Raw genomic sequence first — 13,428 nt, forward strand, 5'->3', positions numbered from 1 at the left:
AAACGTGTCTACTTCTATTAATAAGAAAGACCAACACTTAGAGATCACAGAGGTCTTGATGGTGACACAAAGTAACACGTATCATCCCAAAGTCTGCGCATGGTGGAGGAGGCACAGAGGGGAGATTTTTTTAAGCAGTAATGCCATGTACCACCCCCGATCTTCCCACCCACACATACCCCCCTTCGCCCCATGCCCCGCCGCCCTCTCCTGTCTTTGTTCTCATCACAACAAGCCCGGAGCAGATGGTGCTCTGCTTTGCTTGGCCGACAGTGACAGACAGCCGCTCTCAGCCAATAGCCTGTCGGGGCATCAGCTGACTGGTCTGGACAGCGCCAGGTGTTTTTATCATTTTTCTTCTCCATCCGTAGGAGGAGCAGGCAGGCGGCGGTGGTGGCGACGGTGGCAGAGCGGAGGAATATCTAGGGGCGACAAACCCGGTCGGTGGTGGGTTGCAGTAGCAGCAGCAGCAGCAGCAGGTTGGAGATCTCTCTGCAGACCGCACCATGCCTCTCTCCGAGGCGCCCTGGGACTGATCGGATACACGAGCGACAAATCGCTGTAAACAGCCTTGAGCTGAACCCACCAGGATACCCCCTCCTCCCCTTGGCACAATCACATTGATCTTATTTATGCTTGGGTATTGACGCGTGTATCTGGATAAAGGACCTGTGCGCTTTGGAACATCGGGACTGGAATGCCAACAAGGTGAGACCCCTCAGGAAAGCAAAAGACTGCGTTTCCACTGCATGTTAGTTTCTTTCTGAGCTGTTTGTAGTGTGATGTGATTGTCATTATACAAATCTAAACCCTCAATCAAACGCTGCGGTGGCAGATCATTGTTGTTCTGATGCGTTCAACCATGCAGACTTTGTGAATATGTTTCCATTCATAACACATTTCCCTGCATGGGCGATGCAATGAGTTTGGATATATTTAGATGCAGACACACTCAAGGGCATGATCATTTTTTATTATACATATTTCTATATATAGAATTGCAGTCCTTTTTTTTTCTTTTTTTTACATCACACGTGTTAAAATGTGTCGACCCTTTCCAATGCGTCAAAATGATATTGTACAGAAAAACAAACTTTGATCTCGTTGCGGTGCCAGCAGGAGCTGCGTGCGGCGTGTGCGCAGCGTTGTGTAAATGTGATTTGCATATTAATGTTAAAGTATATCGGCAGATGTCTCGATCCCTCAGCTCTAAGCTGAAAAAGTCGCGGAGTCTTCTTCTTGTGGGGGGGGGGGGCCGCGACCCCCCAGGCCCTCTGTAAAAAAAAAAAAGAAAAGAAAAAAAAAGATGCTGTGGTGAGAATGGGCTTGCATTGGCAGGGGGTCTATTGTGGTGCTTCTGTCCCTGCAGCTGTTGCGCTTTTGTGAGGGAGACTGCTGACTTGCATCACTCAACTTTAGGCAGTCACACCGTGGAGAGGTTAGGATGATGAAAAGGATTTATTTATAATGTTTTAAAGAGGTTTCGATTGCCTGCCCACAGGACTGTTCAGGGCTCAGAGAGTCCTGTTTTCTCCGAAGTCCTCTGGGCCAAATAAAAGTGAGTGCTGGCTCAAGAGACTTTACAATGTGATGACACATACAGCTTGTTCAGCTCAACACAACGCAGCATCTTATATCATATAATATCTATAAAGACTTCTGGGGCCAAAGCTGTTGGTACTTCCTCTTCTCACTTACACAGGAACAAACGTTTAAATTCTTGCAAACTTTGTCTTTGGTTGGTTTGGTTGGTTGGTTGGTGCAGATTTCTAAGCAAGCAGAAGGCACTGCAGGTACACACACACACACACACACACACACACACACACACACACACACACACACACACACAAGATGTCTATTTTTCTTTTAAACTTCATGAGGATAAGAGTGTGACAATGGGGTGTGTGTGTTGCAGGCAGGTGTCTATGTGTGGGTGAGGTTGTTAGGAGACAGAAGGGCTCAGGAGGGAGGGAGTGAGGGGGAGGGGGGTAAAAGGCTTCACCCTACTTCGCCCTCCCCCACCACCACCACCACTACCAACATTTAGGTCCCAAGGGTATAAGGCAGGGTGAAAAGGTGGGGGGAGCTGCTTTATTGAGCTCAAGCCTCGACCAGTATTCCTATAAGAAGGGCTGAGGCATTAACCCTTTGTCCTCTGTGGGCTATAGGTCTGAGACAACAGACACAGTAACAGTACAGCTCACCCTTTCCTTATCGATCTCTTGAGACAGTCTGAGATCAGTCTGTGTGTGTGTGTGTCTTGAAGGCAATACAGGTGTTTTTATGCTGATGTGTCAGCGACAGACATGTGCTTCCCTTTGGCTCTGTGGATCAGGGCTGTGAGTGGTAACAGTAAGAAGAGGCCCTGGTGTGGTGGCCCAGTCAGGTGCTGTGTTAGAAAGAGTGATCAGGCTCAGCTGTCTGCATCGCATCCCTAATGGACAGTCGCCTCATCAACACAACATTAATATAAATTGAAAGCATTGAGGAGCATCATATTTCTGAAACTGGAAGATCAGCAGGTTAGATTACTACGACTACATGGCTAGTTTGAAACTAAAAGCCCAATTAAGCAGCAGAAGGACAAATCTAAAGGAGGTAGGATGGTGGCTGCATTTATGGTGCTACGTCTTTAGTTCTTTGTAATGGGGCATCTCTGTATGAAACTCGGTGGCTTGGTGTGACAGGAAATGGTGGAGTCGTAAACATTAATGGCTGGAACTAGCATGGCTAGGGTGCTAACAGCTTCCACAAAGTTGTAAATTATCACGGCTCTTCTAGGACCATTAACTTTAGCTAACCTCCATCACTGTCCTGCACTCACCACGGACAAACAGCATTACTCCTTGTCTGCTCTGTTGCTGTGTCAGAGTTCAGTCAGATTGAATTCTGGTCGAAGGCAGTTACAGTCACGCAGCATGCACAAATTTAGTTTTTATATTTGACTTTTTGTCAAGTGTTAACAGCTCAAATCATGTGGATTAGAGACAGGTCTGAACATTCATATCAGAGTTCAAGCATCACTCCTTCAGTTTCTTGGCATGAGAGTCTTGTGGAGATGTGCTGACCGATGTAGTTTAAAGTAGCTCTTGATGTTCTATCCTTTTTGGATGGAATCTGTTTCTGTGAAGCCGTTTACAATCCGACCACTCCTGGCTCCGACTCCACATCCACGCACACCTCCCTGCAGAAGAAGCAGCCATTGCTCTTTCCTTATCCTCGTCCTCGTTATCATCTGCTCACAAATTCCATGTGACGACTCTTGTATGACGTGTTATTGTTCTTTTGCGCATACGATTGAGGTCAGGTCACACTGGAATCTGATGAATTGAGCACTAAGGCTTGCAGAGTGAATGTAGAACTGGTCTGAGTGCGACATAAGAGGAGGCAGCTGTAGATCAGGTGGTAAAGGTGATTCACTGGTCATTCATTGTAGGTGGTTGGAGGTTATGGTTGGTGGTTCAGTCTGCAACTCCTCCTCACCAAATGTCCTTGAGAAAGACGGTAGACCCTGAAGTGCAATGCATATTATTTTAATGTAAATGCACAAATTGATCTTTATTTGTAATAACATATAACATTTTTCATCCGGTCCAGTTTAACCACTTTTTATGGCTCCCTCCATTCAAAAGTAATCATTAACTTAGTCATATAGTCACATTTATGAGAGTTTGATGAATAACAGGCATGTTTTTAAGTTTTAAACTGATCATAGTTGAAGATAGAGTTCTGTTTTACTCATTTTGATTATATACCGCTTCATAGTCATAGCAGGTTCCACCCCTGTTTCCAATTTTTAAGCCAGTGTGAAACATTCTTTTACATTTCTGCCATAATGCCTTACAGGAACTTGTTCCACCAAGACCTTCACTCTACAGCAAATCAAATCAATCAGCTTGTGGAGAGGCTGAGGATTTCCACACAAGTGTCCATTGAGATCTTACACTTTCCTGGTTGAAGGTGAACTAGTTTGAGAGGTGCAGCAATCATGCTGCTGTAAAATCAATACCACGAGTGTTGCTGATGGCGAAGTGGCCCGGTTGTCTCCAACCAGGGAAGACCTCACACAAATCATCCAATGTGAAAGCAGCCAACGCTGGCACGCTTACACAAAAACAAGAAATTCAGCAGCTTGTGTTCATGTGCACCTCAACAAATGGTGATCTGTTTGTCTGTTTGTGTTTTACTTAACATAATTATCCTCCATATTTTTCACCCATATGTCAGGGGAAGCTATCCACACAGCTATGCTGTACAAACAGGGTATTGTTTCCTCTCTGTTGTGCTCTGGAAGGGCGACCACACTCCTACAGGAACAATTAAACCTGCTCCATGCATTGTTTAAAAAATATGGGCTCATTTTTCAATTTCTGCTTATTTGAGACACCTGTGAGAAGCAGTGTTATATTAAATCCTTGGAGGGAGGACTTCACATCAACCCATATTGGATACATTGAAGGAAATAGTCCTGTTTTACTGCATCATCCAGAGGAAAAAGATAAAGTTTTCTGAGGGAGGGAACTGTTTGTGGATATGTCTTTCTCAATAGGCTGATGTGATTACGAGACAGAGTAGGAGAGGATAAGAAAAGAGAGAATTGAGTTTTCATTTTGTATATTAGGCACATTTCTCTCTTCGTTTAGCCCTCTTGTCACAATAACAGCCTGTTCCCCCTTGATGAGTTGCCTTGTCACTCAGGTTCTGTCATCTAATTCAGTATTGTTTTTGTCACCTCAGTTTCGTTCAGTTTGTAACAAGATGTGTTCATGTAAGCTCCCTGGGGTGGTTTATCTCACCTGCTCCACCTGTAATTTGTTTTCCCCCATTTCTATTTTATCTGTTTTTGTATGTGTGTGCAGATAGACAAAGACAAACCTGGGAAGGCTGGGTTATATGTGCGTGTAACCAGTTTAAATCACATCATTTATTTATTTTCTCATGTCACTCTAAGTTCGGATTGAATTAATTGCGAGAATCAACTTTGATACACAGAAGAAAACGATTACTTCCTCTCATTGGTTCTTATCACAAACTGGATATTCTAAATACCTCGGTAAATTGCATGAGTGCAGGTAATATCAGTACACTGACACAATGTCAGCTCATTACAGCTTTAAAGGTTAAAATCTTGCTGCGCCACCTGCAGATGTGTTTGGGTGATGTCTCGCCGTCACACCTCTGAACTTTAAATGACAGTCTCTCGAATGGGAATGACACTGAAACTGAACATTTTCATGGCTGTCAGATGTGCTCAGACCACCTACCATATGTAATCGTGTTAACTCCGGCTGTTCATGCTGTGGAAAGGTTCACAGCTGTAGAAGTGGCCCATTGAATTAGGATTACTAGCCATGCTGACCAGATACTTTTCAAAACAACCCAAAATATCAAAAAGCCATAAAATCTAAAACAATGTGGTTTTAGTTTTTTAGGAAAAATAATAAAATGTCCTATATTTGGTCACTTTTCCAGTGTGAACATACTTGCTTAGAATGAATATGTATCGATTTGGGGCACATCAATAACATACTTACATTGTGATATTTTTTATGTACAGTATGCTGTCACTGTGACAGATTACAGTTTTGACTTCATGTACTGACAGCTGACCTGTTTTACTATAAATATTAACATTAGAACTGAGTTCAGTAAAGGCACAGTGAAATGCATAAAAACTGTGATGCGGCAGGTGCAGCAGCTCCATATGCAGGATAAATTAATTAATCTGCGGATGCCTTAATTTCAGTTTAACAATATTATATAATTACAGAAATATAATAGAACTCACCGGAGCATTGTATTGAAGAAATACTATAAATAGTCTTTGGTACATTGCCCTTCATGGCATGCAGCTGTTCTGCACAGTAGCATGAAAATTAAAATGTTCATTCACTTAATTTCCTTTGACATCATAAAAAAGTATTGCTTTGCATTAAGATGACGTTAATTCATTTTATCCAGCCAGAGGAAAATACACATTAGGGTACTGCCAAAACCTGAAATGCGCACCTGACATTAGCAGTTATAAGTAATAAGCAGTAATAAGTTCATCTGCCATTTCTCTGCAGACCATTGTGACACCAGCAGAACCCAGCACAGAAAATAATCAGAGAAGAACTTTGTGTAATTCATAATTTTGCAATCATTTCTTGAATGTGAAACCTTTCAAAAGTATGAAATGACTATGTGGATGAATATGTATCGGCGTTAGGTCAGGGTAGGTCCCAGGATGTAGGTAGAGGTGAGGGAATGAAAACGGGATCAACTCAGAGACTAAGTGGCTGAAAAGTAGGTACACTACCTTGTCTAAAAGATGATAAATTTCCACCTTCTCATTACTGCTCCATTTCTGTGAGTTTAGCGTTAAACACCTGCCCCACTTGTGAGTTCTGTGTCTTTGATTAATAAAAGCTGCACCACAGTAACAAAGTCGCAGTGATGCCACAACCTACAGCAGACGTTGTTAAATGGCGCCTTAGGCAACAGAGTTTGTGTCTGAAGCTGTTGGTATTTATTTCAAGTAGTTTCCTATTCACAGGTTCAAAGGTAGCTGTGGTTGAAACCTCTGGGTTTTTCCGTTTCCTGCCTTCCTGTCTTTGGTGTTGTGTTGTTGAGTGTTCTTCCACCTGTTGTGTTTTTTAAGCTTTCCTGTGCCTCTGGGGCTCTGTGAAGCCTGTGTCAGGATGTCCCAGACAGCTTTTAGTTGTTGTTGTTGAAAAATCAACCAGCAGGATGTTGACACTGATTTTTGTTTTTTTTGTGTTTAGTCTTTTAAGTGCTCACAGTTACATCAAAACAGCAATTAAAAAAAAAAAGAATTCAGCTAGCTTTACTTTATATTCCATGTCTCCAGTAATAAATGGGATCAGAATTTCTTAATCTTACATAAAGGGGAGCACAGACTACAAAGCTGGCAGCATTAACCAAATTGGGGGGGAATCTAAGATTAACCCGATTTGTGGTAAATAGATGAGGAAGAATGTCAAAGCAGACAATTATGTTTAATATCTTGCTTAAATTCTTGATGCATAATGTGGTAAAGCCATTCTGTGGTAAGATGTAATAGATATGCTCCACTTACACACAACACACAATTCATTAATCCTTTAAATGAAGCAACACTTTATTCATTGCATATTGACTCAGTTCTGAGAGTTAGTTACTTCCTGTTGTTTGACTTTAGTCAGTTAAAAAAGAGGTCAATTATCAACAAAACAGCATTCTTTACAACAGAGATGTACACAGAAATATATCAGCTCCTGTACTCTAAACAGTTTTGTCAGTACTGTAACAAAATGAAATTATTTTAAATATTTTATTGGGACATTGACAGAATTACAAACAAGCACTTCAGGAGTTGTTTTCATAATGAAATTAACACCATCCTGTATCCTGCACGTGTCTTAGATTCCTCTGATATGTAAATAAAGTGCTAAGTGACCTGTTTCTCTTCTCTGGGTTTGAATCCAGTACACTGCCTCTAGCTAATCTCCACTTCAGTATCTCCGTCCACTAATCCTGACTGGCGCAGCAATCGCCATAATATGCAGTGCTTTAGCTTAAAGACAGCATAGTGTACTATCCATGTTTCACCCACGCTCCGCCCTGTCCCATAGGGAATCCCCAGTATAGGAGGAGCAGAGAGGTGTTCCTGTCTCCCTGGTGCTGTTGCCAGGCAGTTTGCATTCAGATGAATTAGTCAGCTCTCTTGTTTGAAAGCCTCTTAAGCACTGTCTTCTTAAGCCAGGGTTGACCATTAAGCTGCGTGATGGAGATGGCAATGTTACTGTGTATGGCTGTGCACTGGGTGGGGTTCTTCGTTTAGTAAATAGATCTAATTGACTGATGGGATCTCTCAAGCGTTGCTGTAGGATACTGCGTGTGCACAGGGTTGTTAAAGAAGTGTTTGCATCCTAATCCTGTTAATGAGCAATGGTGAGGGATAAAACTGTTGCATGGACACAATAGGTCTGTATATTTGTATGTAAAACTGAATTATTGAGTATGACACATATCTGATAAAGGAGTGTGAAAGGCATGCTTTTCTCCAAATCATCATTAATAAGACACGATTTTAGACTAGCAACTAGCTGGTAAGACTTGTCTACCATCTTAGTTTAGTGTGTTAGCATGCAAATTAGAACTTAGCATGAAGTACAGCTGAGGCTGGTAGAAATTTTGTTAGTTATAGAGAAGCAGTATTGGACAAATTGAAAATACGGTAATTACAATCCATGCTGAGAGGAGCATGAATATCTGTTAATTACTTGTTGTTGAGACAGTTCACTGAAAACTGCAAATGTGCATGGCACTATAAAAGTCAGGAGGCATGACTGTCAGTGAAATATCAATAAACATATTCTCCAAATCACACACATTTTTTTAAATGGACAATGTTTCAATCCCAGTCAAATCAAAATATTAAAAAAACGGTCACCCCACAGTACTGTATATATGATGGAAGTATGAAGGGCTACGTTCATTCTTGTGCCAAAAAAACTGAGTTCCAGCTATAAAATTACCCAACACACACTGTGATAACAGGTTAACTAGCCGGCCCACCCAGGGTGATAAACATCCTGTTTCAAGTGCAATTCAATAATTGCACAACAATTCAAGTACACAATAAAAACTCTCAGTACAGAGGATTGAATCCAGTATATCAAGTATACCAAATATATATATATATATATATATATATAATATATATAAGATTTTGTAAGTGACAGTACATGGAGGGACCCATTAAAATATCTATGGATGTCTTTACAAAATTTCATGACAATCCTCCCAAGAGTGGTTGAGATAGTGGTGGACAGACCGACATTGCCATCCCTAGATAAAAATTGGACTGTAATTCCCATGTATTCATATGTGGTGAGGGATTTAAAATGTAGCACTGGCATAGAGTAAAAAGTGTCTATTTTGTTTGCCAGAATTAATGGTTTTTCTTCCAAGTCACTAGAGTAAGTGTTAGTGCCATATGGGCAAGCAGATGCCCATTGTACCTCTCAGGAGCTTGCATTCACTGAACCAAATGACTAGGCTAGCTCAGAGCCTCTAGTCCTCTCTCTACCCTGTCCTGGTATCCTTATTTGTAGTCACAAGTCTTATTATAGTTAAAGAACGTTGCTTTTGACAATTTCCTTCTATAACCAGTCATCCTAGAAAAAATCCTAGGCCTGCTAAAAACTTTTCATATTTGCCCTAAATTCAGAATGCTGAAGACGTTGCATTAAAAATTAAGTCATGCATCTTTTTTTGCTTTCTTTGAGGCATGGTACATACTAATCTCATAGTGTTTAATGATGTTCGGAGAAGCTAATGATCATGTCCTTATGGGCCTGTTGGATAGATGAAAGCCCTCGATGGAATTTGATCTGTTTTCCAAGTAGTTCAGAGCAGTGTTTTGTGCATGCATTGTAATGAGCTGAACTTGCATTTTCGAAAAAACTGTTGATGCTGCACTCGCGGTCTCACAAGGATAGTGGAGATGCAGTTGTTGTTCTTAGTCAATCTGTTATCCTAACTAATTGCTACATTTAAAAAAAACATGGAACATCATGTGAACATTCAGTAATTGTTTTATACAGAGTCTGCAGACATGCTAGCTGCTCTTTGAGGCTATACTTGAGGCTACACAGTGGTGCTTTGAGCTAAATGCTAACACCACCATGCTGACAATGCTCACAATACACAGTGGTAACATGCTGATGTATAGCAGGTCATCATAGTGAACAAATCATTCCATTAACTTTGAAGTTATTTATTTATAAATCTTTATATATTTTGACCTGATGGTGAAGCCATCAAGTCATGGCAATATATTCAATAGTAATATAATAGATATTTCAGTCTGGACCAAAGAGGTGGATGAGCTAACTGACTGACAGACCAGCATTGCTGTTCCTATGGCCATGGTGCTAGCATGACTAAAAACATAAGTGTGCATTATATACTCTCTGAATTATATGGGAGTAGATGTTTTTTCTTCCATAATGACATTTTGTTTTTTCTTTCTTTTCAGATTATTCTGCAGCTCCAAGATCTTCATGTAAAATTATACTCTCTGCTTCAACTCTTGACCATTTCACTGGACAGAAAGACCTAATCAGCTGAAGTCTGGTTGATGACTGTAACGCACTCTCTCCCAAAGTCATCTGCCCCTCCTGTCCTTCTCCAATATGGCTAGACGGAGGTTAGACTACTTGCTTCTAGGCCAGGTGTTTGTTGGCCTGATCCTGGGATCAATAGGGCTATCTTTCGTCCAAAGCAATGAGTGCCCCCAATTGTGTGTATGTGAGATTCGACCCTGGTTTACTCCCCAGTCCACCTACAGAGAAGCCATCACTGTGGACTGCAATGACCTTCGCTTAACACACATTCCAGGGAACCTCTCCAGTGACACTCAGGTTCTCCTCCTACAGAGCAACTACATTGCCAGGACCAGTGAGGAGCTTGAACAGCTCTTCAACCTGACTGAACTGGACTTGTCCCAGAATAACTTCAGTAGCATTCGTGATGTTGGCCTTACCAATATGTCCCAGCTCACCACACTTCATATGGAGGAGAACCAGATCACAGAAATGCCCGATTACTGTCTGCAGGACCTCAGCAACCTGCAAGAGCTCTACATCAATCACAATCAGATCAACACAATCTCCGCCAATGCCTTCTCTGGGCTCCACAACCTGCTCAGGCTTCACCTCAACTCCAACAAGCTCAAGACCATCAACAACCAGTGGTTTGAATCTACACCCAATTTAGAGATCCTTATGATTGGGGAGAATCCTGTTGTTGGAATAATGGACTTTAATTTCAAGCCACTGGGCAACCTTAGAAGCCTGGTTTTGGCTGGGATGGATTTGACAGACATCCCTGGAAATGCCTTTGTAGGACTTGACAATCTTGAGAGTCTCTCTTTCTATGACAATAAGCTAGTCCGAGTTCCTCAGAAAGCCCTCCAGAAACTACCTAACCTCAAGTTCCTGGATTTGAACAAAAACCCAGTGCACAAGATTCAGGAAGGAGATTTCAAGAACATGCTGAGACTGAAGGAGCTGGGTATAAACAACATGGGACAGCTGGTTTCTATTGATCGTTATGCTTTGGACAACCTTCCTGAGCTCACAAAACTGGAAGCTACGAACAACCCCAAATTTTCCTACATCAACCGCCAGGCTTTTCGTGATGTCCCAGCCTTGGAGAGTCTAATGCTAAACAATAATGCCCTGAATGCCCTCTATCAGTCCACAGTGGACTCTCTCCCCAACTTACGTGAAATCAGCATCCACAGCAATCCTCTGCGCTGTGACTGTGTTATCCAGTGGATGAGCTCCAACAAAACCACTGTTCGTTTTATGGAACCTCTGTCCACGTTTTGTGCCATGCCAACAGAAGTAAGGGGTATGACCTTGCGTGAAATTTTGCAGAAGAATTTAGTAAACCAGTGCCTGCCCATGATTTCCCATGATACTTTCCCAAGCTACCTCAACCTTGACATTGGCATGACCGTTGACTTGGACTGCAGAGCTATGTCCCAGCCTGAGCCTGAAATCTACTGGGTGACACCATTGGGGAACAAGGTGATGATGGACACCCTATCTGATAAATACAGCCTCAGCAGTGAAGGGACACTGAGAATTTCTCACATCCAAGTCGAAGACTCTGGCAGATACACCTGTGTGGCCCAAAATTCAGAGGGAGCTGACACAAGAGTGACAGCTATAAGGGTGAATGGCACTCTGCTAGACAGCACTCAGCTTATGAAGATCTACGTCAAACAAACAGAATCTCACTCTATCCTGGTCTCTTGGAAAATAAACTCCAATGTAATGACCTCTAACCTCAAGTGGTCATCTGCCACCATGAAAATAGACAACCCCCATATTACTTACACTGCCAGAGTACCTGTGGATGTCCATGAGTACAACCTTACACATTTACAACCAGCAACTGAGTACGAGGTGTGCCTCACTGTCTCCAACATTCACCAACAAACACAGAAGTCATGTGTGAATGTGACGACGAAGCAAGCAACCTTCACTGTGGAAATATCTGACCAAGGGACCAACACTGCTCTTGCAGCAGTCATGGGAACGATGTTTGCAATCATCAGTCTGGCCTCTCTGGGAGTGTACATTGCCAAGAGGTGGAAGAGGAAAAATTATCACCATTCTCTCAAAAAGTACATGCAGAAAACCTCATCAATACCGCTAAATGAGCTGTACCCTCCTCTTATCAACTTGTGGGAGGCAGACAGTGAGAAGGAGAAAGAGGGCTCATCCGAGACCAAACCCAGTCAGGTGGACACCACACGCAGTTATTACATGTGGTGAGAGCTACTATCCAGTAGGAGATACAAAGACATGTTTCTTTCAGGAGCACAAATATACATACTTGCTTCTTTGTGTAAAAGTAAACTAAGTCATCTTTTGTTTCATGTTTCTAATTTCTTTTCTTCGGTTCTCTCAGACTTGCTCTTTAAGTGAATTACGAACCGAGATTTTGAGAGCTTCAGTTTAGCATATTGCCTTTTTACCTTTCACCCATTTTGACACTATGGCAGCTTTGTTTAGCTTCCTGGACTAAGTAGTCACTGTGCTTTATTTTTAGTACTTGTTTTGATGAACACAGCATGAGCATTGTCACGGATTCAGCATATGCGAGCAAAGGAAAAGCTGAAATCCAACCTGTTTTTTGACATCTTTCTCTGGCAGAGACTGCCGTCTTTTTTTCTCTTGTAAAACAGTTTCACTGTTGACTGTTGTGCACTGAAATATATATACTAATTTGTCTATCAACTCAAATATAAGCTGACAAAGTACGTTTAGACTTGATATACCATCTATTGAATAATGTTAGCAATTCCTCTGTAATGTTGTATCAGCTATGATTTAATTTACTTTTTGTACATTAAATAACGGTATGTTTGATTTAGACTTTAAGTTTGCAGAGCAGCTACTGTAAACCAGCAATAGAAATATGAATGTTATGAACTAGGTATATAGATGTAAGGCTTTTTAAATTTCTGAAATATTTCTTTTCTTATTTTGCTAGAATATGTATACAATCACTGGTTTTGTTGTGGTTTACACACACAAATATGTTGTTTATTGAGGAGCAGTTAAATAAAATCTTCTTTCCTCATATTTTTTAAACCATGATTTCAACACCAAGTGTCATTTTTGTAAATAGTACATGCAGTTACTGTATATAAAACGACAAACAGACATGAATTGGTTGAAAGTAAAGGTTTAAAGACTTAAATTGGTCTTGCAGGGAAAAAATCATCATCTCAAATTACATTATTATATTATGATATTATTAATTTCACTATGATGAACATTGCTGTAGGTGCTAGGTAATCAGTGCTGATGATAGAATAGAAACTGGAGACTGCAGTGCATTTGCCTCTGCAAAGCA

The 13,428-nt window shown here is 41.4% G+C and overlaps 1 protein-coding gene across 1 annotated transcript; it reads left to right on the plus strand.

Annotated features, from left to right (window-relative positions):
* Nucleotides 1-224: 224 nt before the first annotated feature.
* On the plus strand, nt 225-13,154 carry lrrn1 (leucine rich repeat neuronal 1). Its single transcript, XM_010734665.3, has 2 exons — nt 225-708; nt 10,031-13,154. Exon 2 carries the CDS (start codon nt 10,188-10,190, stop codon nt 12,339-12,341), a length of 2,154 nt encoding a protein of 717 aa, XP_010732967.2. The 5' UTR covers nt 225-708; nt 10,031-10,187; the 3' UTR covers nt 12,342-13,154.
* The last annotated feature ends 274 nt before the right edge of the window (nt 13,155-13,428 follow it).

The sequence above is a fragment of the Larimichthys crocea genome, chromosome I (genome assembly GCF_000972845.2).
Source record: "Larimichthys crocea isolate SSNF chromosome I, L_crocea_2.0, whole genome shotgun sequence".
Taxonomy (NCBI): Eukaryota; Metazoa; Chordata; class Actinopteri; family Sciaenidae; genus Larimichthys; species Larimichthys crocea.